The sequence below is a fragment of the Pavona decussata genome, unplaced genomic scaffold (genome assembly GCF_977016875.1).
Source record: "Pavona decussata unplaced genomic scaffold, jaPavDecu1.1 SCAFFOLD_83, whole genome shotgun sequence".
Classification (NCBI taxonomy): Eukaryota; Metazoa; Cnidaria; class Anthozoa; order Scleractinia; family Agariciidae; genus Pavona; species Pavona decussata.
In genome coordinates this window covers 809108-836543 of record NW_028145501.1, presented here as the reverse complement: position 1 = coordinate 836543, position 27436 = coordinate 809108, and the positions used below count along the sequence as shown (strand labels likewise).

At 38.8% G+C, this 27436-nt stretch overlaps 2 protein-coding genes and 1 long non-coding RNA gene across 7 annotated transcripts in view; 2 read left to right on the top strand and 1 right to left on the bottom strand.

Moving 5' to 3' along the window:
* LOC146475721 (uncharacterized) overlaps positions 1–27436 on the bottom strand; it is a 57405-nt gene that overhangs the window by 2742 nt on the left and 27227 nt on the right. Inside the window, exons 1-3 of one of the 4 annotated variants that reach the window (XR_014865808.1) lie at positions 9170–9231; positions 8234–8332; positions 7384–7458 (exon numbers count right to left, since the gene is read on the bottom strand). This is a non-coding gene — a long non-coding RNA (uncharacterized LOC146475721). Of the gene's footprint in view, positions 1–7383; positions 7459–8233; positions 8333–9169; positions 9232–27436 lie in introns of those variants that run through there. The other 3 variants (XR_014865807.1, XR_014865809.1, XR_014865806.1) reach the window with 3 other exon arrangements.
* LOC146475727 (uncharacterized) lies at positions 16064–20057 on the top strand. Of its 2 annotated transcripts, XM_085115408.1 has the most exons (4): positions 16064–16428; positions 17171–17289; positions 18050–18277; positions 19156–20057. In XM_085115408.1, exons 2-4 carry the CDS (start codon positions 17265–17267, stop codon positions 20055–20057), a joined length of 1155 nt encoding a protein of 384 aa, XP_084971534.1. In that variant the 5' UTR covers positions 16064–16428; positions 17171–17264. The 2 variants fall into 2 exon arrangements, with proteins under 2 accessions (XP_084971534.1, XP_084971533.1); XM_085115407.1 differs by lacking the exons at positions 16064–16428; positions 17171–17289 and having other exon boundaries at positions 17447–18277.
* Positions 19974–24232, top strand: LOC146475726 (netrin receptor UNC5C-like). The gene is made up of 5 exons (XM_085115406.1): positions 19974–20502; positions 20974–21254; positions 21540–21686; positions 21986–22174; positions 22688–24232. Exons 1-5 carry the CDS (start codon positions 20103–20105, stop codon positions 23165–23167), a joined length of 1497 nt encoding a protein of 498 aa, XP_084971532.1. The 5' UTR covers positions 19974–20102; the 3' UTR covers positions 23168–24232.

Genomic DNA, 27436 nt, shown 5'->3' with positions numbered 1-27436 from the left:
AAAATCTCAAATGCAACCATTGATAGGAAAGCTATCGTCTTGAACTTTGCTGTGGTGCTGTCTATTATGCTGCACAATGTGTTACTATCTTTTCAGTCTAGAGATGAAATTCCAAACGTGATCATTCAAATGAAGGCGATACTTTCCTGTGGTGCTTTTTACTGTGTTGTACAAGGTCGGTTCTAACTTTTGAGTCTATGAAATTGTGATGAAACCGGGCTCTGATTTTCTGTGGTGCTGTTTGCATACTAATTTCTTAAATAATATTGTTTCATTCAAGAATTATTAATGAGAGGCCAGAAACTTTCCAAAACATTTATTATTTACACCATGTTGTGACTGGCTAAAAAATTATGACTCCAGCTTCTGAATCTTTCTTCCCACATTTGCAGATATCTTCAATTTTGCTTGTATGGAAACTTTTGATTTCCTTTAAGCCATCATAAAATGTCACTCTTCAATGTGATTTTCGAAGTACATCGTTCCTGTAATAATAATACCGACATCCTATTTTGATTGACATGTAATTTAATACTCTACTACAATGTATTGTATCAGCGACGTCTCCAATAGGATACTTAGTTTAATAAACCCATGGTCTAGTCAACTACTCTGTCCGTCCACTACTCTTTTTCCGAAACCTATTCGTTAACAACCCAGATCATTACATGGTGTCAGAAATTAAAGAGGCCAATCATGGAACACGTGAAGCCCATCGGACCTTTACGAATGGAAGGAAACATCGCAGAACATTGGCGAAAGTGGAAACAAAGGTGGATTCTCTACGCAAAAGCAAGCGGAGCAGACTCCAAGGATGAAGAAACTCTATGTGCAGTCTTCCTACACACTATTGGAGACGAGGCGCTAGAAGTATACGATACTTTCACTATCACCGAAGCTGAAGAAAACAAGATAGAACCTCTTCTCGCAAAATTTGAAGCCTACTGCTCGCCGAAGAAGAATGTCACATATGAGCGCTACTTATTCTTCTCATGCACGCAGAACGGCCGACCAATCGACGCTTTCGTAACTGACCTTCGCATGAAAGCCAAAACTTGCGAATTTGGAACTCTCAATGATAGTCTCATTAAAGACAGGATTGTGTGTGGAATAGACAGCAAGAGTGTAAGGGAACGGCTCTTACGCAACACTGAACTCACACTCGAGGTTGCCATTAACACTGTACGAGCCGCGGAAACGAGCAAAACTCAGATAGAATCCCTATCTAACCCAGCTTTTGAAGCGGCAGCTGTAAACATCAACAGAAAGTACCAGAAACCAAAACAGCCATCGAGAAATCAGCCTCAAAGAACATCAGAGCCGAAACAGAGCAAAAACCCCTGTGGGCGTTGTGGATTTCATCACAAACCAAAAGAATGCAAGGCATTCGGCCACACATGCCACAAATGTCAAGGGAAAAATCATTTTGCTAACATGTGCTTCTCCAAAAGTACAAAACCTGCCTCCCAAAAAGTTCACGAGGTAGAACAACGCGCCGACAGCGACACAGATGAAGAGCTATTCTTAAGAGAACTCGATCTGTCGCAAAGCGACAAGAACGAACTGTTCACGAACTTGAAAGTGAATGATGAAGATATCTGCTTCAAAGTAGACACCGGAGCACAATGCAACGTTATTCCGGAGCACGCTTTTGAAAAGCTGACCAAAAAGCCTAGCCTACAGACAACCAGAGTCAAGTTAACGGCTTACGGTGGTATCCGCGTACCTATTAAAGGAACATGCACAATGAAAATCAAGCACAATGACAAAATCATTGATGCTAAGTTCTTCATTGTCGCAGTTGAGAAAGCTCAACCCTTAATTGGTCTTCAAACGTGCCGAGATCTGGAACTGATAAGTATCCCCAACAGTGTGAATGAAATGGAGACAAATGAAACGGAAATACTTGATGACTATCAAGACGTCTTCACCGGACTTGGTTTAGTGGATGGCGAATTTCACATTGAGCTGCGCGATGACGCAAAACCCACAATCCACCCGCCAAGAAAGATTCCACTAAGTCTCATGCCTAAACTCAAGGAAACTCTGGAAAAGCTAACAGAAATGGAAGTCATTAGCAAAGTTGACAAAGCAACTGACTGGGTCAACAGCCTGGTCATTGTTGAGAAAAAAGACGGCACACTGAGACTTTGTTTAGATCCGAAAGATTTGAACAAATCAATCAAGAGGGAACATTACAAGCCGCCGACAGCTGAAACTATATCCAGCAAACTAAACGGAAAGCGACTTTTCACAGTGATCGACATGAGCAATTGTTATTGGCACAAGAAACTTGACGAAGAATCGTCCATCCTGTGCACATTCAACACACCATTCGGACGGTACAAGTTTAACCGAATGCCGTTTGGAATTTGTGTAGCCAGCGACGTTGCACAACGAATGGTAGATGACAATTTCAGTGATATACCCGGAGTTCTAGCAGTACACGATGACATCATCATTGCCGGAAAGGACACTGCAGAACATGACAGTGCTCTCAAACAAGTGCTAGAACGCGCAAGGATGCGAAACATCAAATTTAATCGCAGTAAGGTTCAACTTCGCGTGGACCAAGTCAAGTACCTGGGCGATATCGTGACCGCTGATGGATTTAAACCAGATCCCGAGAAGATAAAAGCAATTATCGACATGCCAGAACCGCAAAGCAAACAAGATTTGCAACGTTTACTTGGCATGGTGAACTATCTATCGCAATACATTCCCAACATGTCGGAAATCAGCGCCCCTCTACGTGCGTTGCTGAAAAAGAACACACAATGGTTCTGGTACGACGAGCACAGACACGCGATAGAAAAACTGAAACAAGCGCTCACAAACAGCCCTGTTCTTCAATACTTCAACCAGGACAAGCCAATCACAATCCAAACCGACGCTTCTCAAAGTGGTATTGGAAGTTGCCTACTTCAAGAAGGACATCCCGTCATTTACGCATCTAGATCGCTAACCAACGCTGAACAGAATTATGCGCAAATAGAGAAAGAACTGTTGGCGATCGTCTTTGCGTGCGAACGTTTTCATCAGTTCGTCTACGGAAATGACATTGTGGTACAAAGTGATCACAAACCACTTGAGGCGATAATGACAAAGCCATTATCTCAGACTCCCCCGAGAATACAACGATTGTTGATCAGGCTGCAGAAGTACAACTTGACAGTACAATTTGTGCCTGGAAAGTTAATGTTCATTGCAGACACACTGTCAAGAGCGTATTTGACTGAAACTGTTGAGGATCAACAAGACCTCAATGAGGACATCGAAGTCATGGTTCACAGTTTCATCCAAGAAATCCCAGCCAGTGCAGAAAGACTAACGCAGTTAAAAGAAGAAACCGCCAGAGATGAAACACTACAGGCGTTGAAAACCCAGTTAGCAGAAGGTTTCCCAATCCACAGGAAAGCCTTGAAACCGATCCTTGCACCGTACTGGAACATTAGAAACGATCTGAGCGAAGCCGAGGGTCTTCTATTCAATGGGAGACAGTTGATCATCCCAAAGGCAATGCGGAACAGCGTTCTCGACCTGATTCACGAGAGCCATCTTGGAATCGAAAAGTGCAAAGCACGTGCGAGATCCATTGTCTACTGGCCCCGAATGTCACGCGACATCCATGATACCGTTGCACAATGCCCAACCTGCCTGACCCACAGACACAAGAATCAGAAGGAACCAATGATTCCACACTCCATACCAGATCGCCCATGGCAAAAGCTCGGATCCGATGTGTTTGAACACAAAGGAAAACCTTACTTAATAGTGGTGGACTACTATTCCAAGTTCATTGAAACAGCCCTAATGCGTGACAAAACCGCAGGAACAATTGTCACACACATGAAGTCAATCTTCGCTAGACATGGAATCCCTGAGGAACTTATATCAGACAACATGCCGTACAACAGCAGAGAATTCAAAGAATTTGCAAATGACTGGGGATTCACGGTGACCACGTCGAGTCCCACCTACCCACAGTCAAATGGCCTCAGTGAGAAAGCTGTCCAGACCGTCAAACGCATTCTAAAGAAAACAGGCGACCCATACATTGGCCTGCTGGAATATCGAAACACACCCGTGACAGGAATGTCCTACTCCCCAGCACAGCTTCTCATGAGCCGCACAACTAGAACCAAAATCCCAGTAGCACAAGACCTTTTAAAACCACAGTTGGTTACTGGAGTGAAACAACAACTGGTAACCTGCCAACAGCAGCAAGCACGTTACTACAATCAAGGAGCCAAGCCCCTGACAGCCCTCAAACCGCAGGAAGCTGTCCGTCTGCGACAAGGCAAAACCTGGGTACCTGCCTTGGTAGATGCGAAAGCTGAAACGCCACGATCTTACCTAGTCACCACAGCGAGCGGGCAACAGTATCGCCGTAATCGCAAAGATCTGTTGCAGACTACAGAAACACCTCCTGTCATATCAGTACCTGAGGATAACGACGAGAATCACACAACTGAAACAAGCCAGACCTTCCAAACTCCCGTCACGGAAGAACAGCCCGACGTCCCCGCTCACGCCACAGCACCTATCGAACCGGCTCCTACTCCCCCTCCCAGACGATCTACTAGAAATAGATCCTTTCCAAATAGATTCAAGGACTATGTCGTGAACTTTTGAACAGTAAACCGCATTATCATTTATGATCGTATTTTTCAAAGAAAGGGAGATGTAATAATAATACCGACATCCTATTTTGATTGACATGTAATTTAATACTCTACTACAATGTATTGTATCAGCGACGTCTCCAATAGGATACTTAGTTTAATAAACCCATGGTCTAGTCAACTACTCTGTCCGTCCACTACTCTTTTTCCGAAACCTATTCGTTAACAACCCAGATCATTACAGTTCCATTATTTATACATGCTCATCTAAATCCACTGAGAATAAAAACACATAGCAGTAGCTTCCTATAGTATTGTTTATTATGCTGAGTCTGTGAATTAAATCCCAAAGTGTGACCATTCAAATGAAAGTTGCTGAGCAGTACTTTCCTGTGGTGCTGTTTATGATGCTGTACAAGGTGATTCTACCTTTTGAGTCTGGAGATGAAATTCTAAAGTGTGACCATTCAAATGAAACCCACTGAGCAGTACATTCCTGTGATGCTGTTTATTATACTGTATAATATAAGGTGGTTCTAGCTCTTGAGTGTGGAGATGTAATCCTAAAGTGTGACCATTCAAGTGAAGGCTATTGAGCAATACTTTCCTGTGCTGATTAATGTGTTGTATAAGGTGGTGAATGGTTTAAACCTAGGAGTATCAGTAGTCTGTTTACGAGGATAGTCTTTGTGAGAGTATTTGGTAAAAAGACTTTGTTTATAGTGAATGGTTTAAACCCACGATTATCAGTAGTCTGTCTAGTGTGATTGCCTGGGTGAAAGTATATAGTCCTTAAAAGACTGTTGTTTAGTGAATAATTTGAGCACAGGATTATCTGCAGTCTGTCTAGTGTGATGGTCTAAGTGAGAGTAGTCCTTAAAAAGACTGTTGTTTACTAAACAGTTTGAGCCCAGCGGTATCAGTAGTCTGTCTAATGTAATTGTCTGGGAGAGAGTCGTCCTTATTAAGCCTGTAGTAATGGCTGGTGCTTAACAGCTTTCTTCGGAGGCACTTTCATAAACAAGTGTGTGGTCAGTTCTGATAGCAAGCCTGAATGGTCAATCTGATCTAAGTATGTATGTGGAAAATACAGATTGTCAACAGAATTCATACAAAGATAAATTCAAATTTGCACAGACACTAATAGTCGTTCATGACTAGTAGCTGAGTTACAAGATTTCTTAGCATAAAATTTTTAATGAAAAATTTGAACATGAATATTCAGTCCTAGCTTGGATTATGGAATGACTAAAGAAAACAATGAATTTCGCAGACCTCAAAGTATTTGATGCTACGACCCCCGTGCCTCCTGTTGGACCAGTCATAGAACTGTCCCTGAGGGGGGTAGGGTAGGCCTGCCAAGAAAGTGCACTTAGTCTACTAGTACCTGTGTTACTGTCCTGTGTTTTGTCGTTTGTGGCTTTTTTAGCCTTCTTGGTCATAAACTGGATTTCCAGAGTACAGGGTATTGTGTCTGTCACATAATCATCAATTTTTGTTAGATCAGTTTAAGGATGAGTATTCCGGTTAAGTGTCAATTAGTTGTGAAGAAGAAAGTTTCAGATGTCATTAGGTATTAACAATTATTCTGCTGTGAGCTTTCTCTCAGTTTCTTTGACCACTGATAATGTTAACCCTATTGTATTCTTTTGGCTAAGTTTTTTTATGCACAATGTAGCTGTCTTGTATCTTCGCTGCTATTAAAATTTTTGATGGTACTGAAAAACTTCACCACTGAGTTTTTAATCATTTGACTATTTTCTGAGTTATCCAAATTGGGGTGCATTATATCTTGATCAAAGGTATTTTTTCAAACTAATAAATTTTATTTAAGAATTTAAATCTTACAATTTCAGTTATTTTTTGTGTCCGTCATTGATAATAAGAACTACATGTAGAATGATTTGAATCACATTCGCTAGTCAAATATATTTTTTATCGAACTGTTTGGCTTAATGCTTCACAGCCGAGCTAGTTTTTCTTTGTAAGAAGTTTTCCAATTATCACTTAAAGGAACAATAATTTAATGATTTTGTAAGCATTAAATTTTGAAGTTACATTGTTGAATTTGAACCAAGAAATGTGAGCTTCATATCCTGACCTTAACACTACAAAATATTGTTGTAATTTTTGCCGCAATTGTAAATGTCAAAATTGAAAGCAGGTTTATTTTTGACAGATACAATCACAAAAAGTTTAAATCATGGAAGCAAATTTGCATCTCTAAGGCAATTTTCACACTCAGAAATTGAACGTTGTATTATTTTGGTTTGTTTTGTGCATCATCTTTTGCATTTTGATCAAAATTTTGTTCCAAAACTGCACCTCACAAAATAATGAAATATACATGTAAACTGGAGAAAACACTCAGTGAAAGTCTACAGGATCCTGCAGCTGAATGAGCAACAGCACAAGCAGATTACGCCTTCAATCCAATAGCTTTTTCACAATGGAAAAGGTAACAAATACAAAACTTTCAATGAAAATTTGGTTATAGTTCATTTTGGTAGTTTTAATTCTGAGCAAATGATTTTAAGAAATTAAAAATTTAACAATATTTACCCTTGCATGGACTACACATGTTAATGGTCCTCACCCTAAAATGTTTTGTAACAGAATCTGAGTCCTTCGAAAACCCATGATTGTTTTTCTTTCAAAATGTGCAACCTAAAACCACACGCATGTACAGTAAATACTTACAATAGTCGTAAACTTTTGTGTGTTTCACGTATTAATAAGAAAAACAAGTTCCTCCTACCTTTTCATTCTGTTCAAGGTGACTGTGCTTGACTTTTTGCTTGCTTGATTATGGCATCTTAATGTTCCTTGTACCCTGCATAAAAGTAAATAATGTAACCAGTATTATTTTCGACATTCATTATTTTTTTTTATTATAGATATAATTTTATATAGCTCTTTAGGGTATTTTTAACTGTTATTCCACGAGCGCGCGTTGGATATGAGATGATAGATACGCGCCGAGTTGGCTATAATCATCTCATATCCAACAAGCGCGAGTGGAATAATTGTTTTATTAAAAACAATCAAAAATTATTGCTAGATCTTGCTGACTTTGCTTTGAAAGAACAACCAGAAGACAGTTTAATGGTCGCATTCCTCGGGCATGGTATAATGGCTCATATACCATGGCCGCTAAGCCAATCAAATCCTCAGAATTGCATTATACAATGATACAGTTTTTAATAATAATAGATATACACATAGGTCACTTAGATAGAGTATACATATAATGATTTATACGTAATTTTTATATCGACATTCTAATTTTTAAGGGCATGCACACTTTAATTGGAGTCTCACTCCGTTGTGTGTCCCTCGCTACTGTATTGTTATTTTTTCTTGGTTGGTGAAAGCTTTGATAAATAAATAAATAAATAAATAAATAAATAAATTTTAAGAGCAAAGGGTTGTCTCAAACATAATTATACAGAATCAGGGCCCACAAGATAACTTCATGGGTGAGCACCCTTCCCAAAAGTGAAAATGTCTCTGCCTCATGCCTTGGGCTGGGTGGTTGAAATTGCGGCATAAAGGCATGACTCTTTATCAACAGCCATTAAAATGGAAAACAATAAAACAAAACTCACCATTTAAAACAACACAGAGGTTAATGGAGTATTTTCCATGCCTGTCAACATTTCACACTTCCTGGAGAAAGATAAAAACTCCAGTCAACACTTGATGATCTTGAGCACAGTGAACAATGACAATAATAATGAAAATTAATAATTTTAATACTTGTAGCACACAAATTCGCATGCATGAAAAGGCTAGGACTACACCCTTTGGTTTCTCTCACTAAACTATAATTTTTAAGTCTAAAAATGACAACTAGAATGCAAGTTGTAAAGCCCCACATGCATTACAGAGGAGTTGACAATAAAAGACTACATGTATGTCCAGGGCCCTGTGTACAGCTGAATGAGCAATTCAGTGTAAGCAGATTTACCTTCAATGCAATTAAATATATATCAATACCTTGTACAATGTTTATAGCAGACAAATTTTAATTTAATTTTGGTGGTTTGATTCTAGAAATTTGAGATTTAACACTTAACAGTGTTTACCCTTGCATGGACCACACGAATGTAAGCCTACATGTAAAATATTGTCTTGCGCCAGAGTCTTTCAAAATAGGCAGCCAAATCAAATATACAGTAAATGCAATTATAGTCTTTACTTGTGCTTCTTATTAATAAGTACAACAAGTTTCCTCTACCTTTACTTTCTGTTAAGGTGATCGTACTTGACTTTTTGCTTGCTGAAATCTGGCATCTTTACGTTCCTTGCACCATTCCTAAAAATAAACAATGCAGTCAATTTTCAGACAACAGATGCAACAGTTTTGTATTTGGAATACTTAAATACCTTGAAGTGTTGTTTTAAATTATTAGTATCTTACCAAAACCTTTCCCTTAAAAAAATAAGAAAAAAATTATAAGCTGTGCTTGCATCAGCATGGACAGCTGGTCCCTATTAAACTTAATGGCCAAAAAGAGGAGTGATTATCTTTTTGAACTCACCTCTTTAATCGATAATGGCAGAGGCTGATGACGTCTCTGTACCTGAGATAATTATGCTGTACTGTACCTGCATGGCAAGAGATAACAATTAGGTTAAGAGCTGCTGTGAATACTCTTAGAGTCAAACAAAGAGTCAATTACATTATTACTGTGAGAATGCTAATTATTATTCACTCAGTGACACAGCCATTAACTCTGAGAAAAGAGATCCATAGGCAAGTTATCCAGTATTAGGAACCTACATCTATGACCTTCTGATTACTTATAGTTTGGATGCTCTACCACTGAGCTACAGGAGACTTATGCAAGAGAATTAGGTCATTACGTACACTAGTAGATAAATTTCCTTCATACTGCTAGGATTTGAATGTTGATATGTGGTATGTGCACTGTGGAATACCATATTGATTTTATTACTGCCCACCTTTGAATAAGCCCCCATCCTGAAAGCCCAAATGCTAATAAGTACCCAACACCACCCCCTCCCAACAACAACAACAACATTTGTACTGGCCGGGCATGAAGCTAAGAGGGCATAAGATATGGTAGTAAGTGAACTTTTATATTGTCTGAGGGTTGTTCATGTTAGCTTAAAAATTGCACTTTGTTTTGTCTTGTTGAAGCAAAATAAACTCATTATCCCTTGTTTTGTTATTATTTCTCTAAAATTGTCCTCACTTGCTGAAAATTTTGGGAACATAAAAAGTGCCCATCCTCAAATATGCACTCACCCTCATGGGCCCAAAATTAAATGAGTGCCCACTGGGCAGATAAAATTATTCAAATAAATACAGTAAATGAGATGGTGTACATGTATATTAAGCTTAGCAAACAAATGCGAATGATTCTGTTGAGTCTGTTGGTGAAAATTATCATTCAAAAGGCTGCAATGCTTTTGTTTTTCAAAAATTTTATTTTGAAAACTTATTAAATTTGGCCTGTGTTGAACTTGCACAACCCTCTGAGCAAAGGACCATCTTTGATGCCAAATCAGGGGCCACAAGAAAACTGGGGTGAGTTCCATTATTGAACCTGAAAATGTTCCTGTCCCATACCCTTGGGCCAAGGGCCCTGAAATTACTGTGAAAAGGCATCTCTCTTTATCCATTTAACAGTATATATCCAAGAAATTAGAAAACAGCAAAACAAAACTCACCATTTAAAACAATGTAATGTTAAGGTTTATGGTGTCCACTCTTTGTTTCTTGTCTTCTGTGTGAAATTAAAACATTGCGGAAGGGTTGGTACAACTCCTTTTTGTTTGCCCAACTTAACATGAATGATAATACTATGATGTAGGACTGAGCAACACATTGGGCATTGATTTAAATCATTCAAGTTGAATTTCAAATGGACGGCGTATTCTGAAATCAAGGCACACTCTCTCCTATTGGACTGTTATTCGTGCAAAGGATCTTGGGTCTACGCAGGGCCCATAAAGAACACGTGACGAGGGTTTCGCCCGAGATGGGAGGGGAGAGGTAGAAGAGCGCTACTTGATTTGATTCAGAATGCGGTTCCACGAAATGGATATTTCAATTGACAAATTCGTCGATAACGTATTGCATTTTCTTTAGAAAATAAACCTCTCCTAAAACCAACGGAATAAAAGTTGATGTTGAAAAGAACCTCCTATTAAAACATCGCTTATTTATTAGAATTTAAAAGTGTTAATCGTAACTTTTCTGCAAAATTACGAAAATTATGAGTGTCGAGAGATATCATCGCTTCAAATCTTGACATAAAACATAGAGGTTAATGAGAACGAATGAAATGATCACCGCATTCTCGTAAATACTATGATCATCACACTAAATATTATAATGACTGCAATTATAAATTTGAAGAACTGGGGCCGGTTCCTGGAAGGAGGAATAAACTATACCCGGTATAACAGTTATTCCAGGGATAAATCTGCTATTCTAGGAATACAAAATTTATTCCGGGGATAAAGGTATTCCTGGAATAAGGCACATTTATCTCTGGAATAGAGTTATTTCACCTTTCAGGAACTGGCCCCTGGATTTTAACGACCTTCCGATTTTTTATCGACACATACTATCTAACTGGGAAGATATCAAGCATTAATTATTGGCATCCATCGGTCTTGCCGTCAGACTATGGAATTGCGCGCTGGAAGGATCTTCTGCTGTGGCTGGAAAGGCCAATTCTTGAATGACAGTCCTTTCCACAAGTGGGGCAGATGAAGGTAGAGTCTTTATGCCCCTCTTGCTGTTTCTTCTTTCTTCTCCTTCTCTTCTCTTCTGTGTTGTTGGATGTGAGTGTTTCCTCAACATATTAATACCACTAAGAGAACTCCAGTCTCAAAAGACGAAATAATTTGGAATAATACTAACATTAAGATCAATGGTAAAAAAGCGGTGTTGTTTAAATCCTGGTATGACAATGGCGTTGTTAAGATGGCAAACTTGTTAGACGGTAATACTAATTTATCACGGATTCAACTTAAAGCCTTATTTCACTACCTATTTTGGTCTTATACACGCTATAAAGGAAACGAATGGACGATTTTGCGATGCACCAAAATCGCAGTCACAAGTTCAAACGCAGGAATGGTATGAAGATGAGAAAAACCTCTGCAATGCGTCACTGCTTAAAGTCTACCTCCGGTTACAAAGAGGCAGATCCTACTTTACGGGATAAACGATCTTCCAACATCATACAAACGCCCTTTTAACACAACAGGTGAAGTTAAACTCACCATGTTTCAATTCAACATAATCCACAACATTATCTATATACTAAGGATGAGTTAAAGAAAGCCAAGCTTGCAACATGCGATCTCTGTTACCTCTGCAAATATGACACTCACACCTTACAGCACATGCTTGTTCACAGCCCCCATGTTGTATTTCATTTTTAATGCAAGAATTTGGTGATTTTAAAAACATCTTTACTGATTTATTTTATGCTCATCACTTCTGGCACCAATTTTGCGTATGGTGGCAAACGAACACAACGAAGCACCTAAATCTACGGCTTTTTTAAGTTGCAGAGCTTGTTAAACTACAGCATTCTCGTAGCAAAGTGCTTTCTTTATAAGTGTTTCCTGTATGAAGATCTAGAACCACTGAACTTTCGTCTCTTTATATTAGAGTTACGCGAACTCGCCCTAACCGAAAAATTTATTGCCTTTAAAAACAACAAAATTGACAATTTCAACAAAGAATGGCAGCCCCTCAATTCTCTGTTCACTTAAGTCCTTCGGGTATTTCACTGGCTTGTAAAAGAAATTTAAATTACTCTCCGCGGATTACTGTCAGGACTCTTTGAATTGTACCTTCGTTGTATTCTTCGTATACACCGTAATTATTTTTCAATCTTGTTTGTCAGTATTGTAATGCAAATATTGTTAGAGTTAGAAATGCAAGTAATGTAGTACCTATTGTACGTATTGTAAGTAGTGTAGGTACTGTAAGTATTTTAAGTAGTGTAATTGTTAGTACTGCAAGTATAGTATTGTAAATATAGTAAGTATACTGTAATTGTCCCGAATAGTTTACTATAGTATTCTCTGTGCGTGTGTGACGAAGCTAATAAAAATCTTTGAGCTTTGAAAAAAAATGAAGAACATAAGAGCTATTGCTGACTAATCTCGTAAATTTAACTTTAAAAAGGCTTTGGACTGAATTCCAAATCATCACACAAATGACTTGTGACCAGTATTCAAGGGCTGTCCACAGTACCGGCTGGAAGTTATATTCTTGGTTTGGACCACTTCGTCACTGCATGTTTAACAAGCAATTTGTTTGAGTTTGATCAGTCCTTATAAAAGTCTTCTTGTAAAATCTTATAGCAGGGGGTTGAAATTACCACTGTTGGAATTGAATACACATATATTTCATTTCATTTTATTGCAACGTTGAACTTAAAGTTCAACGCGGTGTAGTCCCCCGTGACGAAGTAAGCCAAGTGCAACACGTTAATGAGCCATGATTAAATAAGTTTGAAACAAAAGCCTAAAGTGGCATTGTCTCAGTAGAGTATCTACCTAAGCTAAAAGCTTAATTTTTTCCGTGTTATTTCCGTTTTTCCCTTTTCTTCTTGTACATTCATTATTTTCAGTATTTTTGCATAGTCGCAACCTTCAGTTGGTATTTTTTTTAGCTTAGAGTTTAACAATTTCAGGACAGCTACAGTACAAACGATAAATCAGTGTCAGACACAGCTTATGCCTCAAGCTATTAAGTCTAAACAAGGCTGTTGGTAGCAACACAAGCCTGCATTATATACACGACCAAAATTGTGACATTTTAATGTTAACTCCTTCTCTATAGCATTGCAGCCATAAGCATGTCTCACCTTAGTAACTTAATCATTTCAATCCTTGGTTAAAGAAACGAGCAGCCGGAGAAGTAAAGCGACGACAAATTAGGCATAAGCAGTAATCACTTTCTCATCTCTCAATTTACGGTCTTTGACTACTGTCACCAAAACAAAGATATTACAATATAAGGGAAAAACCCGTATCCCAGCATTCCTCGAGATGCTAGTTCTTGAAAACGATGTGGTAAGCAATTCGTTTCCAGTTGTCAGCCTGACCAGTTTTCTTCGCAATATCAGCGATCGACTATATAAAATATACATTCATTTCCACGATGTCTGCAAAGTTTCAAGTCCTTATTGTACTTCCAGTGTTTCATGGTCGGTAAGTAGATACTGCGAAACGACATACCCACGACACATCCACACCTATCCCAATACTCACTCACGTTTGTCGCACAGGATACCGAATATTTAGCAGTATTGCGAACTCTAAAAGTCAGTAAAACCTTATAGCAATCGTATCTTTGAACAATTTCACCAACAAGACATTGTGAAGGATCCTATTATGAAAGTACGACATCACACGTCATTTTTTTTCTCAAGTATACATTGCTTTCTTGGATAATTTGCATCATTCAACTCTTGCCTAAAGGCATGCTGTTATATTTGGTCTTAGTATAAATCTACTAGTGTTCTATCACGAATGCCGTTCTCTGATTGGCTACGCTACTCGCTATCTATTCTGTGATAGATAGTGAGTAGCGATTTTCAACAAAATGGCGCTCGCTTCTTCGCGTTTTCGAAGTGTCTGCGATGAGGAAATAGATAATTTACTTGTTTAGTTTTGAACGACTAGTAGATTTATACTAAAACAATTAGATTATTCGCTCTCAATTTCTATGCGTGATAGTTGATTCGGGCTTCGCCCTCATCAACTATCACGCGATAGAAATCTCGAGCTCATAATCTAATTGTTAATTATAGTTACATTTCAGTCTAGTTTTTCCCTCTTTTTCGCTTCAATGTGTTGGTGCATTTCTTGAAATAATCATTTTCATTCAATTCAGGCAGTGAGAACCCGGACATTTGGCTTACGGTTGTCTTTTGATGAAGTGGAAATACTTAATTAATTTCTTATCCTTCCGTTAATGCCTGGCTGCACACCTGTAGTCAAAACGAACGTCATCGGTATGAGAAATATTCGCTTCGTTGCGTCTACAGCCTAAATATGCTTAACAGGCATGATTTACTCAAGAGAAATTGCTAACTAATCACATAAATTTAACTTTAAAAAGGCTTTGAACAGAAGTCCAAATCATCACACAATTGACTTGTGACCAGTATTCAAGGGCTGTCCACAGTACCAGGCCGGAAGTTATATTCTTGACTTGGGCTACTACGTCACTGTTGTATGTTTAACATGCCATTTGTTTGAGTTTGATCAGTCCTTATAAAAGTCGTCTTGTAAAATCTCATAGCGACGGGTTGAAATTACCACTGATGGAATTGGATACACATATATATCATTTCATTTTCTTGCAAAGTTGAACTTACAATTCAACGGGGTGTAGTCTCCCGTGACGAAGTAAGCCAAGTGCAACACATGAAATAAGTTTGAAACAAAAGCCTAAAGTGGTATTGTCTAGAGTATCTACATAAGCTAAAAGCTTAATTTTTTCCTTGTTATTTCCGTTTTTCCCTTTTCTTCTTGTACATTAATTATTTTCAGTATTTTTGTATAGTCGCAACCTTTAGTTGGTAATTTGTTTTGCTAAGAGTTGGACGATTTCAGGACAGCTACAGTACAAACAATTAATCAATGTCAGACATAGCTTATGCCTCAAGGACCTCAAGCTATGAAGTCTAAAAAGAGGGGTTAGTTTTTAATTATTATGCAATAACACAGGCCAGCATTGTACACGCAAAAACAAAGTCCATCAATTGAGCTTTACACGGTGTTAACGCGAATGTACCAGTAACTGGGAAACCGGAAGGTCCTTTCTTAGCTTGACGGTTTACTTTCTTGTAGAAGCAAGCCACTAAAAGAGAGAAAATTGACAAGGAAAACATGCAATTCAATGGTTAAATCTTCCGACCAGAACATACACTTGCTTATCTAATTAGAGCACGAATTTGACGTCACGTAGTGTAAAGTTGGTGTTCGTTTAATAAATCTCCCGTGGACTCGGGGGCTTTTACCAAAAGTATTTTCCTAGATTTTCTTAAGCTCTCAAGAGTTTGCAAATGCCGTGAACGGTTCCCTTTATGTCACACGATGTTGGCTCTATTAACGTTTGCAGACTATTTAGATAATACAGACGCTTAACCCACAGTTAACTGAAGTTTTCATTTTAACTAGTTTTTCTCACCTGGCCGCTTTCTCAAAGTCCTGAAACGTTGTCGGGGTCGAACAGTGCTCCGTTTCTTGTTACAGTGTGGACAGTTCTATCAGCATCTCCTTCCAGTTAACACATCCGTAGCTCCTGAGTAACAAATCATAATAGGCCATGTTACAGTTGTCATTTTACAGTTGTTTGGTTAGTGACCTGGCCTTGGATTGGAAGCGAGGCTGGGGGTGACCTTGTTTTGATACAAACCTCAGTGCTTTTCATATGTAAATGCAAACGTTAGCATAAGAACAGCATGATCTACATATGAAAAGCAGTAAGGCTTGAATCAAAAGAAGGTCAACCCCAACCTCGCTTACAATCCAAGGCCAGGTCACTTAGCACACAACTTTAAAATGGGCTATTGGTGCACTGCCTGTAATTGATTTTTAACTTGCAGTATACCGCTACAATAAGCTGCACAGAGAAGCAGTATTGGAATGGTACATCGTGTGCTCCGTGCTCCAGTTGTCCTGTGGGATATGGGCTGGTCATTTCATGTACGGTTGAGGAGGACACTTACTGTCAGCCTTGTTTGCTTGGTTATGAATATTCAAACATAAACGGCACGGAGCCATGTCTTTTGTAAGTTAATTGCATATTCATCGAGTAATGTTTTCAACCATTCCGTCCAATTAAATTTAATGGCTGTCATCTATTTTTATATCTTCTTAAAAAAGCTAAATGTTAATCGTCAGCTAGAAAACTAAACTCTGATATGCCTCACAAGAGACCTAGAAATCATATGTTTTCAGAGCGGAAAACTAACACACAGCGCCCATCTCATGGCACAACTGAATTACCAAGGTAACCAACATTTGCTTGAGGGGAAAACGAGCACCAGACATTTGTTCCCAGGTCTCTTGGACTGGCAGTCACCCCTCGGCTGATCGTCATGGTTAAGGTTAAGGTTAAATATGCCAAATATGTGGCCCGTGTTGTCACACAAAGCAAACACTTTCTACTTATAAATTCCCCTCCTACCTCAGACACACAAATACAAACAACTCATTTCCCTTAGCTAGGATAGTTCCACTTTCCCTTCATTTCCGGGATGCTGAGAACAACAACAAAGCATACACAAAATATCGATAAAAAGTTAGAGTTATGCATGTGCGGGTTGTATTTTAACTGAAAATCAACATCTGTAAAGTTCAAGAAGTTTCATTCCCGCGAAATAGAAAACACTTGTTTGAGTTTAGACCTATAAAATTGTGTTCATTTCCCCTTAGGGGATTCCGAAATAGTAACAAAGTGTCCCTGTTTCAAAGTTGTGCTTACGGTAGCCTTTTTTTTTTATTCTTGACATGAAATAAACGATGAAAAGATGCTCGCCTGTGTGTGGCAGTTTTCAAGTTGAGACCAGGAATTGTACCACAGAACATGATCGTGTGTGTACTGGTATACCACATCCGGCGGGAATGCCGAAAGAAACCTTGCTGACAAGTAAGTGTCTGCATTTGTTCTTAAGTTTACATTGGATGGGTAAATAGCTTTGTATTATTAGAATTTTCCGTGGACTAAATTCGATGACATAAAAAAAGTACCATTTTCAAAGCAATTTATGTTCTCATACAAAAATGTTATATTACCAAAGGAGCTGATGCATGTCATCATCATTATCATCGTCGTCGTCGTCATCGTGGACTCTTCGCTATCATATAAACACCACCATCACCATTGTCATCTCCAGCATCGTCGTCATCATCCGGCCATCTGTCCCATTATCAGGAGCAGCAGCTAGCATCATCGTAATCATTCTCACCATCGTCATATAATCGTCATCATCTATCCTTTTTTCCAGCAGATGCACGTAGGATGAGGAAGTAGATTCAGTGCATAAGGGATATTGTGACATATATTTCAGTAAAAAAAAGAGGAACAAAATGCTAGGTCGAAATCAAATATCACCACAGTTTCCCTAGCGGGGAATTTTCTCCGGGTACTTTTTGACGATTTTCACGAAACCCACAAAAAAACTTAAAGACATAAGCCTGTGACTTTCGTGAAATTTGAAGCTTCCCTAGAATTCATTTTAGATGTAAGAAGGTTAAACGTTTGTACCATTTTAGTTTATCTACTTACATTATAATAAACTTTTATTGATACAGAAAAGGTATGTACAATCTAAGTTGGGAAATTTATGGACTCCTTGCAACGGAAAATATCTACAGTAACAATTTGTATTTTCTTTCTTTTAAACCAGACGCGATTCCTAAAGTTACTTCAAAGAAAGACGACATGCATACCACTGTCGGTGTACTTGGACCAAAGCATAGGCGGGCTCCACTAGAAAAATTTATGATAGTGTGCATCACCGTGATTTCCACCCTTTTGGGTTTTGCTATTCTGACTGCAAAAAAGTGCAAGTCCAAAGGAATAAAATATCATGAAAAACTGGAGCTAATGCCCATTCAGTCAAACAACGATGATGGTAAGTTGCTCAGTGGCAGTGGGCATATAAGGAGACTGTCCAAAATCCAGTCAGGTTTTTCCGCGAGAGGGCTGTGTTCAGGAAAGCCAAATCCGAGAACCCATACAAGACTACTTTCACGTTATCTCATCCGCTACCATTCTCCTCAGGTTTGTTCGGCGAGTTTTTCACGATGGCAGACCAACAACTTCATGAGATTGAATTCGGCAGGCACTATAAACAGCTTAAGACCCAACTGTCCATTCGTTCAATCTGTTAATACATTTTTGAAAGTGTACTTGTAAAATGCGGGTTCTATGTTACCTACGTTTTTATCAGGCATTATATCCGCAGCCATCACTACATCGCACTGGTGCTCCTAGATTCTCAGTGGCAGTTGGGTTACCATGGAGCTTTTAATTATCGTCATCTCTATCTTTATTGTCTCAACAGCGAACGTACTGAGCTGAGGGTTCGCCATTTTAAAAAGTTCTTACCTGAAATTTCCTCTCGTCCCCAGTGAAGGAGCAATAACCAAAATAAGACAACTGCAGCTGATTTGGAGTAATCCTACTTGCGAACATAAGGAATAATTTATTACTAGTAATAATCAAACATTAGGGAGTACGTTCGATGTTCTCGATTCCAGGATCTCTCTCCTTTGCCAAGTTGGTGAAGATGTCATGCGGCCCTACAAAATCTGCGGGGGATGTCAGATGCGCGTCCCAAGATCCATTCATTTAATCAACATTGTCCAATACAATCTCGACTCCAATCTGTAATAAAAGTGCGTTCTTTCTACGTTGAACGCAATAATTTGTTAGTCCTTTTCCCCTCCTTGCATAACCATTCATAAGAGGAAGTGGCTACTAATCAACAAAATCGTTTTATTTTTTTAGAAATACAACTTACCGTTTCATCGTTTTACTCGGAACCTGCTTCAAAGTCTTTTCCAAAGCTAATGGCTGGATCCCCAACAAATCAAGAACATTTTGATTCCTCGATACCAGACAATGCTATTCCCAAGATGGTCGATTGGGGATTGGTGCATTTTGATCACAACGGATCATTCATGTACGATGAAGTGAATGTAGATATCTATACTCCACCAGCGTTTCAAGAAGGTGACGATTTCCTGCCAGTGGGTGAAGTTTACACGATAATGCATGCCGAAGCAGAAGGTATGGCTGAACGGAAGATAGAATGGGAGCATGATTGGTCTGATTGGACCAGTAAAAATTCATCAGCATCAGACATCTCACCCGTGATATGGAACATCTCGAACCTCCCAGATGATGCAGAGCCCAAGGTGGTGGCGCACGGATTGGTGGATTACAACGGAGAGAAATTCCAAGGAGACACAGCAATGAATCTAGATTACTCTACACCACCAGTGAATCAAGACCGTTACTCTTTCTTGCCACCACCTTATGAAACTTTCACGCCAATGCATGCCGAAGCAGAAGGAGGGATATGTCCAGGAGACACAGCAGCGAATCTAGATTTCTCTACACAACCAATGAATCAAGACGGTTTCTCTTTCTTGCCACCACCTTATGAATATTTCACGCCAATGCATGCCGAAGCAGAAGGAGGGATATGTCCAGGAGACACAGCAGTGAATCTAGATTTCTCTACACCACCAATGAATCAAGACGGTTTCTCTTTCTTGCCACCACCTTATGAATCTTTCACGCCAATGCATGCCGAAGCAGAAAAAGGGATATGTCCAGGAGACACAGCAGCGAATCTAGATTTCTCTACACCACCAATGAATCAAGACGGTTTTTCCTTGTTGTGATCACCACCACCACCTTGCACGCCAGTGCATGCCGAAACAGAAGGTATGGCTGAACGGAAGATAGAATGGGAGCATGATTGGACCAGTAAAAATTCATCAGCATCAGACATCTCACGCGTGATGTGGAACATCTCGAACCTCCCACATGATGCAGATCCCAAGATGGTAGCGTGCGGATTGGTGGATCACAACGGAGGAAAATTAGCTATCGGTGACACAGGCGTGAGTCTCACTATACCACCACAGGCTATTCCAGAGGGTCGCACTGAAGGAATATTTATAGCCATCATGAACCAAGAAAAGGAACATCCAAAGGTTACTTCCAAGGACCCCCTGTTGAGCCCAGTGGTGTCGTGTGGTCCTAATGGCCTCAAGTTTAATCGTCACGTGATTCTCAGTTTGCCGCATTGTGCTCTTCTTGGGGATGGGTCTTGGAATTTAAAAGGTGGGGAAAATTGTGATACGTAACAAAACGCTAGAACGCTTTGCAGTTGACGATCTCTTCTTGGTAAACAGGCTTTATGTTTGACCACAAAACAACTGAATCTTGATGCTGTTGATACACAGTTTTGTTTATCCCATCTCAGAGAACCAAGATCTTTTATCAAGTATGCTTGTCTCACTGACTGGAAAGAAAAATTCATCTATCGTTTATTCACCAGGCTTAAAAACATGACACCACACTACGTTTCTTTCACAAGATCAGAATGGTTATTCATTGCCATAAAACATTAGAAAAAAAGATTGATTCTGAGATTCCAGAACCTACATTCAGACCGTCTATTCAGTCTACACGGCTTTTGTATCTGCTTGTTTCACTTCCCTTGATCCTTAATAACTAAGAAATACATGCAAGGACTGTTCAAAGGCATTTAATAACCGCCATTTTTCTCGGTTCTTGTTTTTGTTTCCATAGTCCAGTATAACGAGAGTGACCCTGGGAGGCCAGCCAATTGGAAAGAGTTGATTGACGTCAACAAACAGGATGGTACTGAGCCACATTTAGCTATAGTGGAACCAACAATGGTCCATATTATAGTGGATCATTTCACTGGATTCACTGTGAACGGAGAGCCAGCTTCCAGAGAGCGAGCAAGGAAAGCAGTGCGGATTGTAGCGTATGTGACCCCGCCCGAGGCTAGTGGAAACTGTGTCGTGAGGGTGTATTGTGTTGGCGATACTCGAGCACATTTAGAGGTCTGTGGGTTTAGAACATTTTCTGAAAATAATGTAATTAAATAAAAATAATTGCTGAATCACAAATAGGTTTGGATTTTTTGAAATTCATTTGTAACACTATTTCAAACCTCCAAATATAGCTTAAATAAAACATGAAATGAATTGGATATCCAAGAAGCAAATACTCTTGCAAAAGACTCAAGCAAAAGTATCATTGTGCGCTAAATCTAAGTTATATCACACTCGAAATTCCTGCTTGCACCTTGAAACCTTTATTCAGGCGATTACGTACTTCCCTTCCAGGGTTTACACAATCAAGAACTGGAGAAATTAAGAGGTGTTATGATGGATGCACCGAAGCCATTTCATTTGAGGGATGGAGGAGGTGATGTTTTGGTGAAGCTTACAAACTATCACCCCGGGTGGACAAAAATGTGTGAAGACCAAAAGGTATGCACAGTGACCGTTCCAATAAACCTTTCTTTTTCTTCCCTTATTTGCCTTGACCTTCCTTCTCTTTCCTAATTCTCCTCCTTTTATATTATTCATCCTTTTATTTATTCTTAGATGGTAATATAGTACGTGGAGATTTTGGTGTTTGGGAATCTTTATATCAAAGTTTAGTTTTTGCCTGTGATTTGCTTATAACCCTAATTCGCTCCGGGAATGGTCTGATCATTACTTCCAGCAAGTTCTAAGTGTAAGGCAATAACTGTAAAAATTTAACTGCGCAAATTGTTGATCCTCAGAAAATCTATTTCCAACACATATGGGAAGGTATTGAGCGCATGCCCTGTTGTACGTTTGTATTCTCTTTGGCTGGTGAGAGCGTCCCTCAGTTTCATGCAGCATTTGGAGTCAAACAGGATTGCCAAGAAGGCGATGAACAAGAAGTTATCGTCTCCACACCGATTAAAGAAACGCAACAAATAACTCGCGTAAGTTGTCATTAAAAAAGGCATACTTACTCACATGGTTTTTATTTGTTTGTTTGGTCTGAGTTCTTCAGTTTACTAGAGCGCTGGCCCTTCGTCAGAGGGATGGATTCGCTCTGATAAAAGGGCTGACGCTCAAAACGTCAGCACTCGAATCTCTTTAAGGTGGCCAAATTACCTTAACAACTCTGTTGATAAACCAAACATTTGTTGTCAATCAGTCCCAGCTGACTAGCTGTTTCGACCAACTGTCACAGACTGACTCTTTCACTTAAGGTTCAACTTATCGGATTGATCAATTGACTGATCGATTGCTTGATTGACTGATTGTATGATGGATTGATTGACTGACTGACTGACTGACTGACTGATTGATTGATTGATTGATTGATTGATTGATTGATTTTACAGACTAAATGGTTGATCGATGTTACAGACTAAATGGTCGATCCATCGATCAATCCAAGGCTCGATACCTGAATACAGTTTAACCTTTTGTGCTGGTCTCTCTTACAGAAAATCTCTGCAGGTGATGCTCTCGCTGATGTACTGAATGAAGTTTCATTTGGCAATCCCACAAAATCGTCGTTCCCAGTTAATTATGTTCCACCTGACGCATGCACAAGAGGTCCTATTGCATCTCCATCTCAAACGAAGGACACATCTTCTGGCTTTTGTTCGTATGATTTTGAGCCTTTGCAGTTCACGGACTCACTGACACAAAGAATACGTAATGAGCTTATTTTACTCCTTGATCCACCACATCTCACAGCCAACTGGAAGCACTTGGCCGAAGATCTTGGCTTGAAGACGAAGCACATTCGCTGGCTAGAAAACCTCAAACCTCCTACTTCTCCCACGGACATACTGTTAACAGTAATGGAGAATCGCAAATATTATCTTAGTAAACTGGCTAAAACACTACATAGGCTAGGCCGGGACGACGCTGCTAAGATTATAGAAGATCAGCTGATGCTGAAAGAAACTTCAGTTTAGTTCACACCTCCTACTAATGTGATCTTCAGGGAGATTGAAGTGTTTCTAAAGCGCAAAAATAGCAACGGGATGTTGTTTTGAGATATATTTTTCTTTTACACCTGCGTCAACGATTAGAAATATTAAAGCGTCCTGGGAAACGTGTTAAAAGTATTGGAGTATTTTTAACCTCCAAACTATTACTTACAAATCGCTATGCGTTATTAGCTTGAGACGAAGACCACTTCACAAAATTTAACGAACGGAGTTGGCCACCTTTTGATGCATGACCTAATGAAACTTAACGTATATATTTAGGGTAGGCTAATTGCAATGACTTATCTTAGGAGAATAGGTTTTGATATCATATTGTTTTGTGGCAATAGAAAACTTTATTTTTACTTCTATTTCGCATATGTTCTGCGCTTGTCGAGTTGGTTTGCGAAACTCGGGATTCCAATGGGTGGCGCCTAAGAATACGGAACATTTTTGCGCGATTATAACTATGCAGGAAAAGCAGATCTTGACAAGCGTACATAATTGACGTTCAATTTGACACAAAAAAAACGCCACACATTGCTTTGTATTTTAAACGCTTCTTAGAATTATTGTTACTTAATTATCTCTAAAAAAAAAAATGCACCGCTACCCCCAATTGCACTTCTTGGTTTTTAGTAGCTCATACTAAGATCTGCTTTTCCCGCATAGTCATAAACTGAACAAAAACACCTCGGTATAAGGAGACACCGAGGTTTATGAGCTTTCCTCATATAGTTGAGGAGTAACCTGCCTATATCTCAAAATTCATTTTTCTGTTATGTCTAACACTGTTTTTTAAAATAAGAACGTCGCAGTGGATGTTAGGATTCCATGCGTGAAGTTTACATTATATGAATATGGCATTCTGTATGCCTTAGAGGTACTTATGCTTCAGTTTGGGAATGTATATTACGACAACAACTTACAGCATGAATGATTTCTGCTGTCAGAAAGTGACTTAAACTACTTTTTCACGAAGAAGATATAATCAGTATTTTTTGTATTGGCACCGTTCGGTAGTTAGATCATAAACTGGAAGATTGAGTATCAAAATGTTTCGTGCGTCTGTTTTCTTATTACGTTTAACTAAACCTGATGGAGAGCCATTTCGTTTTTGTTTTTTTGTTTTTGTTTTCGTTTTTTTACCCTGCCTTCTAATATGTTCCCCATAGTTGATCTGGTTGAACTAGAGCCCCAAAAATTAAAGCCGGAAACATTGGACCGTCTTGAGTGCGAAGGGTTCCGTTGATCGTATTTTGTCCAGGCTCGATACAAATCAGTTCGTGAGTCGCAATTTTATCGTCTACTGTTACTGACTCCCCGAAATAATTGGCCTTGAATTTACGAACGCTCATTAAAAAAAAGCAGACTTAATTGGGGCTAAGTAATATTACAAGCAATTGGCCAAGAGACCACGCAGATGGCGCGGAATTATTCAGCAGTCAATTCTAGCATTACGTGACCCCGTCAAAGCGACGAGAAAATCCTTGCAAAAGTGAAATTATTATGACGTGAGACAAGTGGCTTCCTAGTTACCTTGTGGACAAGACTTGCAATCTGAATATTCTGTTCCTGGTGTTTTGTTCGTCTCTTCCCACAGTGGGTACGATCATTGGGGTATAAGTCACCTAAACTGTAAAAAAAAGTGAATATACTCCTCATAAGAATGCAAGGCTGCCCTAATCGGATGAGATTATACATCTAAGATGTTACTTTAGTTAGAGTTATTTAATAGAATATTTGAACCTTTTAAATTCTGCATTGACAGCATTCTCCAAATCGAAGAAGAGAGGGATTGGAGGGAGAGAGAGGAGGGGGATGGCTGGTGCGCAAATTTCAGAGTAATGCTTTTTAATTATATATGGCCGCCGTTTGGAAGTCAGTACATAATGTACGTCATGTGAGGTTATCAGCTTATGTCGCGACTTCAAAGGAAATATTTTGAGCTAAGTCTTAACCTGAGCTTCTCATAGCTTCAATAATGTCAGACCACTGAAAATATGTCGGGACTCCTTATAAACGTTTTTGTTCATGTAACTTTAGCGTATGTTGTTATGGAATCTATTGTAACAGTTACATATTGTGATGTCTTTTGCCATAGGGTCACTCACACAAATACCCTGAAAAAGGAAGACCGTACCTTTCGAAAAATTGGAAAAAATATATTTTCCTGACCGTGAAATCGGCCTCTCACATTTCTTCGCACGCAGATTATATCTGGTGTAAACTAGACAAAACTTTCCTTAATACCGATAAAAACATCTCATTATGTGCAATCTATAACATGGTAACAGCTTACTAGACATTTGCAAGAACAGTCAGATTTACGAATTTTAATGGAGGATCAAGGGTGATTCTTTTGGGAAGATTACTTACCACTCCCCATTAGGAATAAGCACCGTTGATTAAGTATTTCATTGTCAGCCACAACATGCTACACCTTGCAGAAACCTTCATTGTTAAAAAAACCGACAATATTTTCTGACCATTCTCAACTTATCTGTTGGATTAATGTCCTAGTCAATACTGATACAGAACTCTCGCACGATGAGAAAACTTCAATTTATTATAACAATTCGTGTGGGATAACAATTCAAGACAAAATTTTCTCGACGCCCTTGACTTAGATGAATTTCAGTCGCCTCTACCACTCTTTGAATAATGTGAGGGAAACAATCTTGCAACTCAACAGTTTACTGGCTTACTAAATGAAATATTTCTTACTAAATGAACTGATTTATCGCGGGGGAAGATTTTAAACAAATGGTAGTTTTAAGGAAAACAAAATGCTCCTAAAGGAGAAATCCAGAGGATCAATTTGTGCAACTCGTCGCTTCCTTGATTTTCTAAAATTGCCAATCGATGTTGTTAACAAAATATTTAATTCCTTATATCTCCCAATTTTCCTGTAGGGTTCTGAGGTTTGGAGCATTTATGATAAAGATGATTATATTAAACTCGTGGGAGAAAGATATTATTGAAAAAAACCATATTTATTTTTGTAAACAAGTTCTAGGCGTAAACAAACAATGCCCAAACGCAGCCTTTAGAAATGAACTCGGTCGATTGCCACTGAAAGAACTAATTATAACCGACCTAAATGTTTTCAAATTTTGGATACACTCAGAAAACTAACCAGAAGACAGTATTGCCAAACAATCCTTAGACGTATCAACAGATATGGCAGACAAAAACCAGATGAGCCTCAGTTGTGCAAAACGTCAATGACCTCTATAAAAAATCAAACCTAAACGCATTAAACTTAAATGAGAACAACTCATTTATTTCTCAGGTTCGACTGACGCTTGACTATGAATTGATTCAACATATCAATTAAATTTGATAAAACAAAACAAGATATTGAAGTTTTACTCCATGTTTAAAACTGATTGTCACAAAGCTGACTTCTTGAACACAATAAACAATTCCTCTCACAAGAAAACGATAACTGATAACTGATAACCGATTACGGATTGAAACTGGCAGACACACAATACCCAAAACCCCAGAAAAAGAAGTTGAACATGAATTACATTTTATACTCCATTTCTCACCTTTACGATAATTTACGTTCAAAGTTCTTCGAAGACATCATAAGAAAACATCCCAATTCCTATTATAGTACAGCTGCCTATATCCATTCATGTATGGATTATAGACAGACTTTAATTATTTAATTTAGTGAGAGACCCTTTTGTAATTATTTTATTATAGGTAATACCATGTACTCATGTGGAACTACCGAATAAATTGTTGTTGCTGTTGTTATTGTTGTTGAGATATGGGGAATCCCCCACCCAAAGATCAGACAGCCACATTGGGTCAGGTTTTGCTTAGATTGTTTTTTGTTTCTAGTTTTTTAATAGTTGCTGTTTTTAAATAAATCTCGCGGGTTATTGTTCCGGGAGATGAACTGCAGTACAGTTATGTTGACTTCCTCATAAGGTCTGGTTTTTATTGTTTTCTATTTGTAAGGTGACGGGTATGTACATGGTAGGACGGTAATTTGATTTAAACAGCAGTGTAAGACAATTTGTGATCTGACGATGGGACGACGGTTCTCTGGTAAAAAGTAGCACATAGCTGGCTTGTAAGTTACCGTATTTTTGATATACAGAGGGCAATAATTTCTTCAGGCAGTTGAGAACAGTATGGTAACACAATTCCTCTTCAAGACTGCGTGAGTGATCACGCGGTCTTGAGTTAAGGAATCGTTACAAACTGATCTGGTTACAGTTAGGCATATTTTTT